This window comes from Pseudopipra pipra, chromosome 7 (genome assembly GCF_036250125.1).
Source record: "Pseudopipra pipra isolate bDixPip1 chromosome 7, bDixPip1.hap1, whole genome shotgun sequence".
In the NCBI taxonomy this organism is placed as follows: Eukaryota; Metazoa; Chordata; class Aves; order Passeriformes; family Pipridae; genus Pseudopipra; species Pseudopipra pipra.
Genome location: NC_087555.1, coordinates 13,318,723 through 13,336,532, shown reverse-complemented (window position 1 = coordinate 13,336,532; position 17,810 = coordinate 13,318,723). Strand labels below are relative to the sequence as shown.

The 17,810-nt window shown below is 49.2% G+C and overlaps 1 protein-coding gene and 1 long non-coding RNA gene across 3 annotated transcripts in view; one reads left to right on the top strand and one right to left on the bottom strand.

Annotated features, from left to right (window-relative positions):
* NRP2 (neuropilin 2) overlaps nt 1–3,622 on the top strand; it is an 89,008-nt gene extending 85,386 nt beyond the window's left edge. The window contains exon 17 of one of the 2 annotated variants that reach the window (XM_064660621.1): nt 224–3,622. In XM_064660621.1, the coding sequence (XP_064516691.1) occupies nt 224–477 (254 nt within the window). In that variant the 3' untranslated portion in view covers nt 478–3,622. Of the gene's footprint in view, nt 1–172 lie in introns of both variants that reach the window. The other variant, XM_064660620.1, reaches the window with a different exon arrangement.
* Nucleotides 2,455–14,153, bottom strand: LOC135417064 (uncharacterized). The gene is made up of 6 exons (XR_010431882.1): nt 11,694–14,153; nt 11,001–11,161; nt 6,776–6,920; nt 5,725–5,837; nt 4,034–4,084; nt 2,455–3,241 (listed from the first exon to the last, which is right to left on the bottom strand). It is a non-coding gene; the product is annotated as an uncharacterized LOC135417064 (long non-coding RNA).
* Between the last annotated feature and the right edge of the window lie 3,657 nt (nt 14,154–17,810).

The window sequence follows — 17,810 nt, the reverse complement described above, 5'->3', positions numbered from 1 at the left end:
GTAGTTCAGTGCTTCACAGTATTTCTAGACCCGGTTTAGTGAATCCTGCTGAAATATTCTCATATATATACTTACACCTTTTTAAAGCTGTCACAACTCCAAGCAAGTAATGTGTAAAGGTGAGAGGGAATAAAAAGTGATCCCTGGATAATAAGTGCCCGTTCCACTGCAGATTACTTTGGATCGGATAGGAACGACACACTGTTCTCTACTAACTCTCCAGGAACCCCGAAGCTGGACAAAGAAAAAAGCTGGCTGTACACCCTGGATCCCATCCTGGTGACCATTATAGCAATGAGCTCCCTGGGCGTCCTCCTCGGGGCTATCTGTGCTGGTCTGCTCCTCTACTGCACGTGCTCGTACGCCGGGCTGTCCTCACGGAGCTCCACCACGCTGGAGAACTACAACTTTGAACTGTACGACGGCATCAAGCACAAGGTCAAGATGAACCACCAGAAGTGCTGCTCGGAGGCCTGATGGGTGCCTGGGGATCACCCTTGGCATTGTGCCCCATGAGGTGGGCTGGCAGGGGGTACTTTTTTGCTGTTTTCTATGGGAACTGAATGCCATAACAGGGAATGAGGGGAGTTGTTGCTCCTGCCACCAGGTCCTGCTGGCGAGTTGCACTTTGCCAGGACTGAGTGGGTTTTCCTGCAAACCAGACTGTGCTGGGCGAAGGGGGTAATGAGCCCTTCATTTGTTGGTTCATCTTCATTTTCTGCTGATGCGAGTGGCTGGGATGTGGTGAGGGAGACTGGTTTACCTTTTGGATGTGAGAAACTAAATGTTGATTGTTATTTCCCACCTCCTTTCTCTGGTGAGTTGCTGAGAAGGCTGAGGGATTTCTTTAGAAATAACATACACACACATACACGCAGAGACCCTGTCCATTTTAGACTCCATCCAGATATTGTTGTAGGGATTTGTGCACTTCACATGAAGAACAGGAAGCTGCAGTTTGCAGTCCTGAAAATGGAAGTATGTTGTTACCTTCAACTTTCCTTCTCCTGGTGGTGGGGGAAAGGTGGGATACTGGCTTTAGTGTCAATGGTAAGAACAGTGCTTTCTGAAATCATTAAGAAATAAAATAGAAAGGAAACCCTATATGTAGAAGCACCTCTTTGAGAGAAGCTGAAGAGCCTTAAAGTGATTTGTGAATAAGAGCCATTTATTAAATCCAGATCTTTGATTGCAACAACTGACGCCTTCATCAGGAAGGCCTCTCTCTGAATCTTCCACCCCTCTTGAGCCTGCCATTTTTCTTTTTGTTATAATGAGAAAATTGCAGCAAACAAAAGATAGAGCCTGTCAGGTGTCCGGCACTTAGGCAATGGCTTTGGGAAGGGGGCTTCACTTGGGGTTTGACTTGAGGTACAGTGCCAAGGCCTCTCCAAAGTGCCAGGGAGAGAAAATGAACAGGGAAGGAGGCTGGAGCCGTACCCACAGCCCCTGTGGTAGAGCCTGGCCATGGTACCCAATGGCCCCCCTCACTTTCACAGTTCTGTCTTTCTCCCTGGAGCTGGGGGGCATGAACTGGTGCCACCAGCACCGCTGGACCAAACGGCTGCCGCCATATTCCCTTTGGAGCAAAGCTGCGCTGCTCCTGATCAGTAGCAAAAACCCCAAGTTTTATTTATGAGCTGTGCTTTTTTTTACTTTGAACAAGTGCCTTAGAAGAAGTATTTTTCCTCCATCTGATGATCAGTGCTGTATCAAACAGCAAGTGAGGCCTTCATCCTTCCCTGCAAAACACTCTTCTTCACCACTCTCTGCTGGGTAGAGCCCAGTAGAACAAGTCTGGTCCTTCTACTTTCAAGTGGTCTGACTACATTGTCTGGCAGCTGATACTTCTCCACTTACCACTGTGCTGTGGGAGAGGAGCATTAGGAAAACAAATGGAGAAAAAGAATTCAAATGCTGGGTCCCAAACCAATGTCCTAATTTCCAATTCAGTACAGACTGATCACCCCTATTAGCTTGCACATACATAAACAAGAAACCTTTCCAGCACATTGGGTTTCCTTTTTCAGGGGCTCCTTGGAAATACCTGACGTGTCTTGATTTGTACGTTTCACCTGGCAAATAGTTGGGGTTGGGGATGGAATTTTTTTCTTCGCTAACTCCAGAGCGACAAAGGTGTGATGTGCTGTGAAGCTCAGTTTGCCCAGCCCCTGCAAACACATTGTGCAGGAGGCCAGGTGTTTGGGGAGAGGAGCAACATCTGGAGAGGAGGTGAGCATGGACACATGAGCAGTGCCACAGCTGCTCCTCGGTACTGTGGGAATAGGAACATTTGTCTAGTGTTTCATGAAGAGCTCCCTCAGACAGTGAGTTTTTAGAAAAAAAGAAAAGACTTCTCTGCTGTAAGAAAGACACAGGTGTACTGGGGGAGCAGATACCAGCAGCTGCGTCATCAGAACATCCATGGTTCATACACACACGCAGAGACGCGCACACACAAAGGCCTTTGGTTTTTTAATTCACACTGTGCACCCGACAGAAACAGTAAATGTATCTCTGATTCTCCTTTTGAATCACCTTATTTCTTTTGGCATTCTTCGCAGACAAATTCCACAGGGGTGTTATTTTACTGTACAAAAGAAACAGAGGCAGTGAGAGGAAATGTACCAGACCATTTCAAAGCTGGATTGCTGCTGCTCAATGATTTTATCCCCTTCACATCACAGGAGAGGGGAAGGATGAATGGAAAAGGACCATACACTAGAAAAGCCAACTTAGGCAAACAATAGGTGAAAATATATAATTAAAAAGGTGATGTTATGGTGTCTAGTAGGCGTACAGAGAGAAGAGTTCATATATACATATATTCAGAAATAGTGTGTTTGCACACGCACGTGAATTCTCTGTATGTATCGTGTATGTGACTTATTCTGTGGGACTGACTCGTGTTAATGTATCTCTTGATCTGGGGCAGGAGAGTACTGCTGATCTTGGCACTAAGGTGGCACGGGCCCAGCGAAGCGCCCACCCTGCGTGTCCCACCTGCCCCTTGCAGATGGGGCAGGGCCCACGTGTGCGCTTGCCAGGTGGGAGAAGGCCGAAAATGCTGCACAGCCAATACCTCACTTACCTCTGCCGGGTGCTTTACTGTTCTACGGAAAACTGTGTTTGATTGTAACTTTAACGGGGGGGTGGGGGGTGGTAGGGGGAAGTCATCAGTGCATTCAATTCATTGCATCCTCCTCTGCAAATAGATTAGGTTTGCTGATCACAATTCCCTCTGTGAAATTCAGAAAAGAAAAAAAACAGTGTTAATGCCTTTGCTTAAACAGGCTGTTGCCTCCACACCCTTCCTATGGCGAGGACATGTTGCTGATGGGCTGTAGTGTTGGGTGACTTTGTTGTGTGGGAAGGTGCCGGAGGTGAGCATGGGAATTAAACCATTAAGAAATTATATGCAGAAATGAAACTTCTCCAAGGTTTGCAGTTCAAGGTATTTGATCGTTCACTGGCTGAGCCAGGACTTATGGACTTAAAGAGCTTTTACTGTGATTCTTCAGTGTAAAAAACAAACAAAACAAAACAAAAAAAACCTGTGTTTATATGATTTGTATAAAAACCTTTTAAAATTACTATTTAATAAACATTATGGTAGAGATTATGTTTCAGTGGCTTTTTTATTCATGAAAAAGCAGCAACAAGGAACCCAAACTGAGAGGGCTGTGAGTGGCAGAAACCCCAACGAAACAAGGCACCGCTGGAGGCACACAGGGCCATGCCCACTGCTCTCCTTTGCTGCTCACTGCTCATCCCAGGCTGCCTCTCAGATCAAGGTGATGTGGGGCTTTAACACAGCCTCTCAGAGCTGGGGACAGCTGGAAGCTCCTCTGGCCTAAGAGCAGCACCTGAGAGCAAACCCACTAGTGGACGCAGGTCCCTTCTTCTCACCATGTGCCACTGCCCAGTGCTGCCAGCAATCCCAGAGAGGAGTGCTGGTTTAGGCTAAGAAAAACATCATCTGGAACTAAAGTGCACACAGTGGGGGTCAGCCTGTACCAGTCTGTCCACTCACCAGGGTGCAGGTGCTGGTATCCAGGCATATCCCTGTCCTGTTTCCATGGACCTACAAAGGGGGGCAGTGACTGGGATGGAGTGGTTTTCTGCAGTTCAGCTTCACCCCCATCCTTGGGTAGCACAAGACAGTGGGGACTCCTAGCAAACCCCAGTGCTAAGCCTGGCTCTGCATACTTTTCTTCTCTACCCTCCCTCTGCTCTGTCTCACCGTCCTGATGGTGGCCCCACAAGGGAACCTCGTGTCTCACAGGGGTCCTAACACCCTGCCAACTCGTGCTGCAGGGGCTGCAGAAGGGAGAAGCAGTGGTGCTGAACCTACAGCTTGGAAACTCTTATTTATGTATGGGTACCCTGACAAATGAGAGCCAATCAATCAAGCCCCGAGCACCTTGAGAGCAAATGAAATTTTGCTGCTGTCTCCAACACGGTGGCCCCCTCCCAAAGCACCTGTGTGTTAAAGAGGGTCTTTAAGCAATGAAGGGCGGCTGGCAGCTTAGATGAAGATGACAGTGTAGCTGCAACCTTGACAGCTCTCCCCTCACCCAGGAATAAAGAACTGATGTGCAGATTGATACCTGGGGGAGAGGCTGTCAGAGAGCAGGACGGAGACGGCAGATAAGCGACTCAATCAGTGTCAGACCTGTCCTGCCGTAGCACCGCCTGTAAATCACTGCGGTTTAAGATGAGCCTCTGCTAACGCGAGGAGCAGAGAGCAGGTAATAGGAAAACGGGCGGCAAAGCAGATGTGTGCTCCGGCTGAGGTTAAAAGCCTGCGAGCTGGGCTGCAGCTGCCTCTTGGGCACCAAGGGGAGGCAGGCATATAGTTCAAGAAATTGAAATCTTCAGGGGGTTTTTTTCAGCACGAGGTGGGATTGCAATTGGGTGGCACTGCTCTGCAGCCGGCAGGACAGGGTGAGACCTGGGGTGTCTTGGTGCATTTGAAATGCACACACGGGTACTCACTGCCAGCAGAGGCTGGACTGTGAGGGCCACAGGGGTGTTTTATGTGGCACAAGACTAATCAGGAGCTGAGCAGGCTAATGAAATCGATTTCACCATTCTCAGGCTGCTGCAAGATGGGGATCCAACCACTCCAGCACATCCTCAAGAGCTGATTGCAATCGTGCGTGCACCCTTGCTGTTTCCCTTGCCCCTTCTTCTTTGAAATATTCCTTTGCTTTTGAGTTTAATAGGAAATCGTTTCTAATAATGACTTGCTCTCTGGACAGCTGGGGGCTTGGCAGTGAGGGGAGCCATGGGGCTGAGCTAATGAGTGGATTCGTAATTAATTAATTGCAGGCAGGTGCAAGTGGAGCCTCCCGTTGCCTCACTCTCTTCTGTGTCTCTCTGAAAAGCTCCTCTGTCTCCTGGAGCCTGGCACTGTCACCAACCATCCAACAGGATTCAGTGAAAACTGGTGCCAGCTTAGCCATGGAGAGTGACTTTGGCAGGCAGGGAGGCTGGTGCTCCCACCTCCTCTCTGCATGGACCACGAGGAGCCTGTCTATTGCAGGATGTTGCCTTTACATCTCCATAACTGTCAGGCTCAGACCATGACTACTAGCACCGATAAAGGCACCTTCTCTCCCTACAGCCCCTCCCCAAGGAAGTTGGATTGCTCTGTTTACTGTAGCTGAGCAGAGATAGTTCACACCTTCCCACTTTACACCCTAAATGGGCCAAACCCACCAGGCCATGAGAGTTGTTGGTGAACCCTCAAGCGCTGACTCCTGCAGCCAGTGCCACCACTGCTGGATCCCTGCTGTGTCCTTTCAGCCTTACTTTGTCTGCTCAGCACAGCCCTGTAATGTAAATACAGAGGGTGACTGAGTTTTGGTCTGTATACGTCTATAGCAAAATCTGCATGGAATTCAATAGGTCCCTATTGTCACTCACACTGATCAGGTTGGATTAGGCTTTCCTATCAACTCCTGTTACATGCACTGACCCATCTGAGGCAACAAACTCACCATGTCTAAAGCAGTTTAATAGGAAAATAACTAATCCAGAATGTGTTGAGAGGGAATGATTCCTCTCTAGGCTCCTATATCATAATTCAGTTGCAGCACTAATATCTAAAATGGAAAGCACTGAATTAAACACTCAGCAGCTCTACCCCTGCCTTGGCCCTGGTGCCAAAAATCAAGGGAAGAAATATAGCCCTGCTTCTTTGTGCTGCTGCGGTGGGTGGAGGGCTGCGGGATGAGCCAGCGCAGGCTGGTAGCTCAGGACTGTTTGCTGCAAAAGACTTTGCTAACATGTCCTTGGTTAAATGTTTACAATCTAGAGGAAATAGCTGTCCTGTCCCAGATGTTTTTCTGAATTTCCTATCAGGTCCCTCCTGGCATGGTGTAGGGCTGCTTTGTCACCTTCAGATCAGCTGCCAATCTCATGCTTAATAACAGAGTTGACTTCTTTACAAACACTGTCAAAATTTCTAGCACTATTTTTGCCCTCCTGGTCTCTCGTGTTTATACAGAGTAACTCTGCCCTGGCTTCCAGCCCAGCTCTCTTTCCAGCCCTCAAAGCACACGCCCAAGCAGAGTGGCCTTCAGCAAAAGCACAGGGCACCTCACCAATGGGCTGCCTGGAGCAACAAAGCAGCAGCCCTGGGCTGTGCAGCCCCTTGGGAAGCATTCCTCACCAGCAAAGGGGGTGAGCTCTTCCAGCAGCTTTCAGGGATAGCTATTGCCAAATGCATTTCAACCTCATATTTTAAGAAGACATTCAATGTGCTTACCAAGGCTGGGGAGCCCTTTACACCACAGCAATAATCCAGCGCTCGGCCATGAAATCCTCAGCACAGTGTCACATCCATCCCTTTCAGTGGAGAAGTTTTATTAACTTAGGGCGTGAAAAGTTTTGGAGAGCAAAAGTCTCTCTCCCTGTGAGAGAAATAAGGATGATTTAAGCAGTCTGGGTGTATTTGAGATGGAAAGCGAGTCCCCCAGCTGACACATCAGAGGGAAAAACTGTAAGCCGAGGCTGCATTTATTAAAGAAGGAAGCTGGGGCTGTGCAAAGCCAACCTTTCTAAGCGCTCCACGAGAGCATTTTAATAAAAAGCACAACAAGCCCACAACAAATCATGTCTTGAAAGCCAAAAAAAAAAAAAAAAGTCAATTCCTGTCAAGTTTTGAAGGATCGTTTGAGCTTAAGGAAAAGAGAATTCCTGCTACGCTCCCCTCCCCTGCCCTCCGCTCCTGTGCACGGAGCAAAGCCACCCCAAACGCCGCCTGTGACACACTGCAAATCACGCTGGCGAGCGGGGGTGGGGGCGGCAGCTGCCGGCCCTCCATGGGAAGGCCCACAGAAGGATTGAAGCTTAGAGAAAATGGAATTTATAGTCAGAGCATTAAAATATTAAAGGGCCTTAAAGAACAACCATGAATCTGATCGGGGAGGGGCGGGGGGAAGTGGGGGAAAGCAAGTCTGTCATCAGGCAGAGACAAACGGCTGCTGGACTTGACAACTCACATAAATCTGGCAGAGGAGAAGAAATGAAGCCCAATCAGCCCCCCCCCCCAAAAAAAAAAAAAAGAAAAAAAAAGTGATGAAAAGATTTTAAGGCTTGAAGTGTGAAAAGAAGAGGGAAAGCTAAGGAAGATAAGCAGTTGAAAGCAGAAGAGTGATTATAAAAATAGCAGCAGAAGTACAAATGGAGGTAGAGGGAAAAAATTTTTTTAAATGCCCAAAAGTGCCCTGGTGGCACAGATATTTTTGACAATCTTGCCCAAGACTGCTTGACTTTTTTGCACATCAAGAATTTATTGGGTGGGCTTCAACAGCTCAGACTCTGCATGGACAGAAGGAGGAGCAGCCCCCACCACACAGAACACCAGCTCTAAGCCACACAGCAAAGAGGGGTGGGCACAGGCAGCCACACGTGGCCCCTGTGTCCTCGGGCATGATGAGTGAAACCCCTCCATTTCCAGAGACAGACCAGGCAAATTCACACATGCTGCTCCCCACAAGCAGCAAAACACATCCCTGAACTGAGGGGTTTTCCCCTGAGATGTCTCTGGGCTGATCCCAGAGCTTCCCTGTGAGCCGTGGCCATTGCATGTGGCCAAGCTGCAGACACTCTGTTGTGCAAGAAGTCAGTGGTTTGAGCCTGCCCATCCCCACACCTTTCACTGCACATCACCAGGGACCCCTCCAGGGGGGTCTCCCCTGGTGGCAACCATGCCCAACTGAGAGTGGGACAGCTGGGGATTGTCCCCTCAGCACCTCAGGGGCTGCTGCCACTTTGTGTGAGGAGAGACTGCAAATCCAGCCAGGAGCCACAGCCAGGACCCACCATAAGTTGGGAAACAGTGTGCAGTGAGGACTGGATTTATGAAATGCTGTCTGTAAGCCAGCCCTCCCTCCAAAATACTAAACAAAAAACAACATTCAGATACATTTCAGAGGAAAACACGAAGCATCTGGTTCCCTTCGCTGGTGTACATAGCAAGAGAAAAGTTGGCAGTACATTTGCTTACCATAAAAGAGAGAGCTATGCAAAAAAAAGCCACATTAGAGTAACGTTGCCCAAAACAGAGTTAAATGTCTGCCTTGTTTTGAACGTGCTCGTGGTGGAAATGTGAGCAAAGGTCAGTCCAAATTAATGAGAACTGCAAATGAATTGGCTGGGCTGGGATTGGCACCCTGCCACCACATCTTGCCCAGCAATTCTTATTTATCCATTTATTTATTTTCCTGGATGAGAAGACATCCTGCAAACATCTAGAAAACCAGGCCTGGTGCTTCCTATGGATGACACAGGCCATTTCAGCCAGAGAGGTGTGGCTCCCATGCACCCGTCCCTGTCCTCACCGCATCCCTCTCCTGCACCGACACAGGGGGGTGATGGGATGCCTGGTCCTCTGCTGAGAGGGCTTTCACGGGTAGTGGTGACTCTGCCTAAATGCCTCCTGCCCTCTGCCAAAAGCACCATGTTGAGGCCACCCATCCCTCACAGCCTGGACAGGGATGAGGATGAGGACAGGCAGGGGAGCCACTTCCTTCTGCGGGCTGACCCATCACTGCTACCCATTGCTGCCACTGCAAGAAAATCCTGGTGCCCAGAAGGTGCCTCTTCCCTGCCAACACACGGCAAGCCAATTGTGTCAAGGAGGGTGACAGATGTGCCTCCTCGGTTTTATGAAGCAAAGGGCGTTTACCATGGCTCTTTCTGACATAGAGGCTGCTGAAGCAGCTAAAAACTTGGGTTTGTTTTGGTTTAGGGGAAAGAAGGAGGAAGAAAAGGCCAGTCCCAGCTCTGGCTTTCCTCCTGGAAAGGGAAAGCTATCTAAGTAACTCTTGCTTTTCTGAATTTCAAATACAAAAACACATCAGTGCCATTCAAGCAGCTCCTTCCAGCTTCACAGCACCAACACACTCCTAAGGGCTGGAGGAAACAAGGGGGAAACACTGAAGCAAAGGTGGCAGCACAGTTAATCCCCATGGGTCCATGTGCCTTGGGGATTTAAGGAGGGATGTGGTGCAAAGCAATTTGGCCCATCTCCCTGGGATGAGGAGCCCCAGCCTTGTCACTGCCATCTCTGTGAAGGCCAGATGTAGACACAGCTACCAGCAAGGAGCATCCTAATCTGGGCCTGGTGGCATCACAGAGCAAGTCACAGAGTCCCACTTGGATGCTGTTTCAAAAATTGTCTCTTTAGTTTTTTATTTTGCAAAAGAAGAAGTTGGACTTTGATATTAGAAACAATGTTAGCCTCAGTTCAAGAGGAAAAGGTGGATAAGAGCTGGCCCCTTTAAGGCAGTTTCACATCTCAGCTGCAGCCCAGCCGTGCTGTTGGCATTGCCCCAGCCAGGGCCACAGGCAGGCATGGGGCTCTGGGCACACACAGGATTAATTAGCCCCACTGACCACCATCAAACAGCCAGAGCTGTGCTGCCAGTGCCATCTCCAAAGCTCATTAAACCAGAGCAGTGCCACACTTGGGAACAAGCAGTGTACTGCTTTGGGTGTCATGATAAAACCATTCCAACAGTCCCTGCCAAGCAGTGATGCCAGACTGTAGCACATGAGGAGGGGGCTGTAATAGGGCCTGCAGCTGAGCAGGTCTTAACCAGGATCTGTTTCAAGGGCTGAAGAGGAGAGTGAGGCTGGGTCAAATGGTGGAGGGTTTGGCAAGTGATTTGGGGGGGTGGAAAGGGCTGCTTGTACCAGGGTATCTTGTAGTTCTGGTGTTGCAAACAGGACATTGCTCAATGACTTAAAAAATGAACACCTCTGCCTGAGGTTATCAGCTTCGGGATAGTGACAAGGTTGTTAATGCAGCAATGTTGCCAGAATTGAAGAGATTCAGCATTCTGACTCGGGAATAAATGATGATGCTTTCCCCAGATACTGGAGATGAAGGGGAGATAATGCTGATGAAGCTGCAGGGAGCTGTAGCACAACTACAGTGACTCATCACAGCTGCCCAGGTGACCTGGCAGGCTAGGGAAATATTTGCACAAGTTTCAACAAGCCCTGTCGTCTATGTTCCTTCTGATGCCTGAGAGATGCTCTGGTGAATTTGGATGGCAATGGTAGGGTGCTGGGCTCCTATGACCAGGCAAGAGCACAGAGGTCTCCTCTGGGCATATGGGGATAATCACATCCTAAAAACCTCTGGTCAGGAGACCCAATTTGCATCATAACCTTGTCCCTGACAAAAGCAAACCATTTCTTCTTCAAACAAGGAGGCTAAGGCTAATTATAAAACACCGTCAGTTGATGTTCCCATCTAGCCTAGGCAGGATACACTTTGGCTCAGTCTGCAAACATGGACAGCACTGCCAGCCCTGTGCCCATACCAGGCTTGGTATCCTGCACCTCTTCACTAAGTACAGGTAACTACCAGATTCGATCCACTGCAGGACAAGAGCTGGGAGACCTGCTCCTTCTTGCTACCCCTCTGCCCTGCAGTCCCCATGTGGAGAGGCTTTGGGGACACAGCCTGGGACACCCACCTGCATCCACACGAAGAAGTTGCAGTCTGCATGAAGTGTGAGAAGAAGGCTCCCAGCATGGAGAAGAAGGCTCCCAGCACCTGGTGCATCACTCACGGTAACTGGGGGGGGTGAGGCTGGAGCTGACATCTGCTGGAGCTGACATCTGCTGGAGCTGACATCTGCTGGAGCTGCTGCCTAATGTGAGTCAGAAATGTTAGCAAGGGTCTTAAAAGTAAAGTTTTGTTTGCACTTCCAGAGGAAGAAAATACACCCAGAAACCATATCTTAAAAAAAAAAAAAAAAAAAAAGAGGGAAAGCACAGAGATAAATACAATCCATTAGCAAATTAAATAGAATCAAGGCTGGAATTGTGTTTTAGTGGCATCGGTTCTTGCAAGAACCTCACGCTCCAGCCTCAGAGGGCACTGGCAAGGCATGATGCTGCCTTTGTACTGCTCCTTTGGTGCTCTGCTTTACAGTGGGGATTAATTTAGGAAAAAAAGGATTATTTAAAAAACCCCTCACCCCTCTCTCTCCTCCACCACCCTCCCCATGCAGTGATGCAGGATAATGAACTGCTAGGACTGTCATCCAAAGAGCGCTTAATGACAGTATTCACTCTGTCTGTGTAGCGTTGGCTGTTCTCAGAGCTCTCGTTATGAATGGTTTTCAAGCTGTTTTGACTATTTTCTGTTACAAAGAGGAACTCACTGTTAGCTGCCTATTTTCATCACGGAAGCTGGCCAACATAATCCTCACGGAGTTGTGACACCATGGCCAATGGCTAACACTCCCATTCTCTCGCCTCCACCTTTATGACAGTGGAGAAGGCAAGGCTCTCCCTCCCTGTCCCTTGCCTCCTGTTCACTGCTCCTGTTTTGGGCTCATGATTTGATTTTGCAGGTGATGCTTCTCTAAACTATCTGGCTACAGTGTCCCGAGTTGCATCCCCTTGTGGTGCTGCACCCATGGGTTTTCATGGCACTGTCGAGCCTGTGCCTCCGACTGTCCACTTTTAGGGGCTGTGAGTCCCCATTGCAGGCTTGGCAAGGGGAAGGAGACCCAGCCTGAGCTTCATCTGTGCCGCAGAGACACCATGAAGATGCGCTAAAGCAATCTGTTCTCCCATCTTTTCCCAGACCCTTTGCCGTGAGACACAATATTTTGGAGGGGCAGCTGAAATCTTGCTGGTGTTAATTTAGTTTCGGTCTGCTCACTGTTAACTTTGGGCTTGCTGCGCTTTTTGTGGCTCCTTTTCCATAAAGAAAGCTTATTTCTCTTAAAACAGGGCGAGAAGCAGCTTGGCACCACAGACACTTTAAAGATGTTTGAACATTTGCAAGAGGAAGCAAACACATTTTTTAAATATTATGAAAAGCACCTTGAACAACAACTTCTCATCAAGAGCCCCCTGCAGGCTCCATCCTTTGCTGAAGGAGCCCATTGCTCAGCCTGGGAGCATCTGAGGCTCAGTGCATCACCCCACACTTTTGTGCTACATCTCAGAATCCTGCCCTGGGCATGCCATCCAACAGGGCTGGAACAGTGACGCAGGGCACTGAGTAGGAGCTGAGCTCTGCTGAATCACAATAATATTAAAAAACAATGAGGGACATCCCACAGCAGCTCCTCTCTGCAGCCATACTTACCAGCCAGCCCTCAGGAGTGGATGATAAAAATAAAGAGGAAAATAAGTTCACAACATACTTCAACACTGTCAAGTGAGCAGTGGTTCCTGAGTCACTCTTGGGTCTCACTGAGGTTTTCAGGCATTGTTTCACTGTACCCTACTTACATGAAATTGGGATATGACTCGTCTTTGTTTTTCCCTAAATGAGGTTTTCCTACTGAAACCTTGATTTTGTGGTCAACATAAAACTTGAGGGGTGATTTTATTTTCAATGAATTATGAGAAAAATTAGGGGTAGATAAGCACAAAAAATTTACATGTCTGCTAATGTCCACAGAGTTAATCTGTTTTTAAAATAAAAAGACTTTTTCTGGCTAAAAGCCTTTCCTTTCTAATATTTTGACTCTCCCCACAGGTGTCAGTGTTCACTTGTCTCCTTGTTGTCCCTTCTGACATAATACCATGTTCCTTGTGTTTCCCCACAGATTTTTCTTGGTAGAGCCACATCCCTGCCAGCCAGCTGGCCACAGGCACACAAATCACAGATGCCAGGCATGGGAGCACTGACAGCCAGCAGAGACCATTAGATCATCTTGCCTGACCTTCCCTGATGTAGGGCTGAGTTTGGCATCCAATTACTCCTGTACCAAGCCCAGTAACTCCTGCCTGGCTCAAGTGTATGGGGCAGAAATGCGTCCTGTCTGGGTCTAAATATATCAAAGGCAAGGGAATGCGCTGCTCTCCTGGGTAGTTTAATCTTTATTAACACTCGCTTTTTAAAAGGTCTGTTTGATTCACAATTTGAATTTGTCTGGCTTCAGCTTCCAGGCGTGAGCTCATGCGATGCCTTTCTCCTCTAGATTAAACAGTCTTTTAATACCTGCCTTTCTCTCCCCATGAAGGTACCTCACACAGCACAATTAAGTCACCTCTTGATCTTCTTTTTAATAAGCTAAACAGGCTGAGCTCCCCTGGTTTCGCACCATAAGACATTCCCCCAGCCCTTCCCGAGGATCAAGTCTCCAATACCACCTGATCCCGTGCAGGGGGGATGCATGGCAAAGCAGCCCTGTGCAGCTGATGAAATTAAGAAGCTTGCAGGATATGGCAGCTTTTCTCTGCTGCCTGCTCCCCCAGCCAGCCTGTATTTTTGGGGAGGCTGCTTAGGGGTGTCAGGTGAGGTTTCACACCTCTCCAGGGACCTCTCCACCCCAAGTTCCCCAATCGCTGAGCAATGGGGAGGCAGTACCGCAGCTGCCCCCATGTGTATGGATGAGATGCCAGACAAGCAACAAAATTTAGGGCCCTTTCCTAGTGCAGGGAATTTGGGTGTTCCCAGAGCCATCATCTGCTTTACACCACACCGTCACACCAAGCCATCCCCATCAACTTTAGCCATCCCTAAAATTCATAATTGCCTGTGGTTTTAGGTGGTGTCACTGCCATCACTCACCCTGTCTCTAGAGAGTCCCAGATGGCAGGCAGCAGCCTCCCACCCACGGCACCCATGGCATTTACTGACCAAAACAAGGAACTGGACAAGACCTTTCCTCATTGAACGTTTACCTGGAGGAACAATAAAACAGCATTAGCCAAAAAATGAAAGTCAATGCACATGCAATGCTGCACACACATTACTGGCAAGAATCACTACTTTTGATCCATTTTTTAATATGTTTCCTTCTGAACTGGACCCGAAATGCCCCAGCCAATGCAAGCGGGGATGGGGATATTTTGGGTGATGCAGTTTTAAAGCCAGCCAGCCCACAAGCTGGATTTTAGCCACGGGCTTCAGCAATACTATTTCACAAAATGTTATAACGTTTTAGCTGGGAGAGTAGGCAGGGCCCCTTGCACTCTCCACCGGGTATTTGTCCTGCCTGTGAATCAATTACAGCAGAGACACTGTGTGCATTAGGAGTGCTGCTTGGCACCTATTTCAGCCCTGATATATGTTGCTCTGCTCTGCAACAAACGACTTAGATAAACCTCCAGGAGGTCCTGTCTGTCAGCGAGGTTTTTATTAGGTGAGCCATGCCCATTCTCACAACGGAATGGCTACCTGGTAGAAAATTGTAAGCTGTTTCCCTCGGAGGGGGTGAGCCCGAAATGAGTTTCCCGATCTCACTTTGGGAACAGACTCGGATATTAAAGGGACCAGAGAGTATCATTACTGCCAGGTGATAAAAACAACCACTGTTTGGGAAGACTGATGGCCTTTGTACAAGCTCCCAACAGAAGCTTCATTCTGCACAGTGGATAATAACAGCCGTCTTGGGCTGAAATCCCAAAGCAGCTGCATTTTCCAAGGCTACAAAAGTGACTTCAGGATTCCTGGCGCCACGTTGCTCAAGCATCACTTTTTGGCAGTGACAAAGCCCAAGAGTGGTTAATATTCTTCAATGATCACAGCTTAAAGATGTCATCTGCTCTCTCCCTGCTTGCAGCTCTGCTTTCTGGATTGCCGCCCTGTCTCAGCAAGGGTCAGGTGTCAGTGGGAGCAGAAGCTACCTGGGGCAGGAAAGCCAGCAAGCACATCTTCCCCCTTGCAATGGGGAGTAGAAGGTTGAAGCCTAAATCTCTGCCACTAAAATAGGTGCCAGCTTGCATTATGGCATCCTGAAAACATCATTGCATCACACTGCAGACATGACCTTTCACTACAGCTTGGTGTGCCCTGGGAGCAGGCAGCACCTTCCAGCACCATCTCAAGCCTATTTTAACCAACTGCAGTGCTCTGCCTGGCAATCACAACTCCCTGACCACTGGTCCCGGGGCAAGCTCCAGGCTGGGACATTCTCAGTTTCCTGCAGCTCTCTTGGCCACAGCCACACTGAGCAGGTACCTGTCCCATCTGAGAAGTACCCACCCTGCTAAGGAGCTACTGGGATCTTTCAAGAGTTTTGCCAGTCCCTGGACCAGGGCTCTACAACAAGCACAGAGCTGCCACCAGCTCACCTGGGAGCCAGGCAGATCCCCACTGATTTTCTGACCAGCTTAACAAATAGTTATTTCCTGTGCCCATTTCCTGCACCACTTCCCATTCCTACATCACTGGTTCCACCAGAGACCTTGTGAGAGCCCTGAAGGACGGTGGAGCAGCATAGGGAAGTGGTGAGGCTGTGGTGTGCCATCACCCCACGCACAGGGCTGTCCACTGTGGCAGACCCAGCAGCCTAGGGCAGGGTCTAAGCCATGGGTCTGCCTCTCACCAGTGTCCCTGCCCCAGGGCAGAGCTGCAATGGGGGCACATCTACCAGAGGGCAAATAAAAAAGCAACAGCGCGTTTCAGCTCAGCTACTGTTTGTGTCTTCCCCTTGCCAGCACAGGGGTTTTGGGTGTGCAAGCCTAGGGATGTCAACCAGCCCCTTGCACACCCGGTCCTGGGGCTGAGGGCTGTGCACGGCAGCCAAAGGCTGGCTCCTGCACCAGAGCTACCCCACACAGAGGACTGGCTTCATTTGCTTTCACAACAAGGTACCCTGTTGCCAGTGTCACTTACATTCAGCCCTGACACCTATTCATCCAGCTCAAGTGCTTTTTTCTATATGGGTTTTCTTGGCTGTTTTCTCTAGATGAAGATTTTCTGAAGAATGCTAGTTCCCTTTGTAACCTTTCAAGAGTCCTCTCTGTATGAAGTTCTCTTCACATCATCTCCAACAGATGCAGGTAATAAAGTCGCAGCAGATTTATGAGTTTGAGAATCTCATTATATCTATCTACCCATCAAGAAAAGGAGCTGTCTTAAGAAAAGGCAGGGGATGGATTTTGCTGTTATCTATTGTTTAAAAAGATGAAGAAAAAGAAACCCTCTTCAAGCCTGCCCAGCCCCAATTGTGTAAAAACATCCTCTGAACTCACCAAGCACAGTGCCAGCCTATGCCAATGTCAGGACATGGCCCTGCAGCTCTTTGGAGAGTTGAAAAAACCCAGCTCCATGCCTGTGCATCTCTGCCAAGCGCCTCAGACCCACCAGCTTCAGACCCAGCCACAGTGCTGCTGTGGATGACAATCAGTCCAGGTGGACTGTGCTCTTGGAGACCTGTTAGAGACAAGTTAGAATAGCTTGTGAAGGACAATGGCAGCTCACTGCTGATGTCTGCCTGTGGAGATGAACATCCTCAGCAAGCAGCAGCGTAAAAAGGGAGCTCCCCCCACGGTGCCCATGCCCTTGAGGGTCCCCAAAGCTATGATACCATGCCCATAAAGCATAGGTTTTGGCTATGGAGCCCAAATAGGACTGCTATCCTACCCCTATCCATCCCAGCATAGACCCCACACCACAGCTCACCCACTCTGGCAGTGGCTTGCCATGAAGGACAAAGGCTGTGAGCAAACAATTAGGCAGCAGAAAGAGAGCCAGGGGGACCAACAGCCTTCAGAAGTAGTGAGGTGTCAGGAAAGAGGTGACAATCCCCTGACCCACCCCATTCAGCACTGATGACACCGCCCTGGTGAGCCTTCACAGCAAGCACTTGCTCCCAGGCTCCATGGGAGCCACGCAGCCAGCTCCTTGCCTGTTCCCATGCTCTCTGCTGCTGCTTTCCCAGCAGCCAGGCCAACTCTCCTCCAGGATGCTCCCATCTGCCTGTGCCTGTGGGGATGGAGGGTTTGCACCAGGAAGGACTGACACTGGTGACATTTATAGGCAGAAGCTTCTGGGTGGTGTCAGAGAGGGTTAAACAAGCACATTAGCAGGATCTAGTCTGGGGGATCGTGGCAACGGGTCATGTGTTTGCCATGTTCTTCGACCACATCAGTCAGAGTTTTGTAATGGCTGAAGTCCCACTTGGGAAATACATTTTCCAGGCATGGTTCCAGTCAAAAGGCAGCTCTGCAGCCCTGTTGTGAGCACAATTTTGCAGCTTGTTTGCAAATGGTCAGAGACCTGTCTAGCATCTCTCCCAGCCCAGCTCGCTCAACAGACCTGTCTGTGCTCAGCCTTGGAGGAGGAAAAGCCTTTGGGCTCATCCCACAGGAGAAGGGCCCAGATCTGTGAGTTACATTGTCCAGGGCAGGTCAGAGACTGGGACTGGAGGGGGCGCACCAGGATGTGACAGGCAGCTGGCATGAAATCATGGCTTCTGCAAAGTCAACAGGACTTTGGTCACCAGCTTACAGCCACAATTTCAGCTTCAAAATGCTGGTGTCTGGGGCTTTCAGTCACTCCCTGCTCTGTTTCACAGATATGGAGCCTC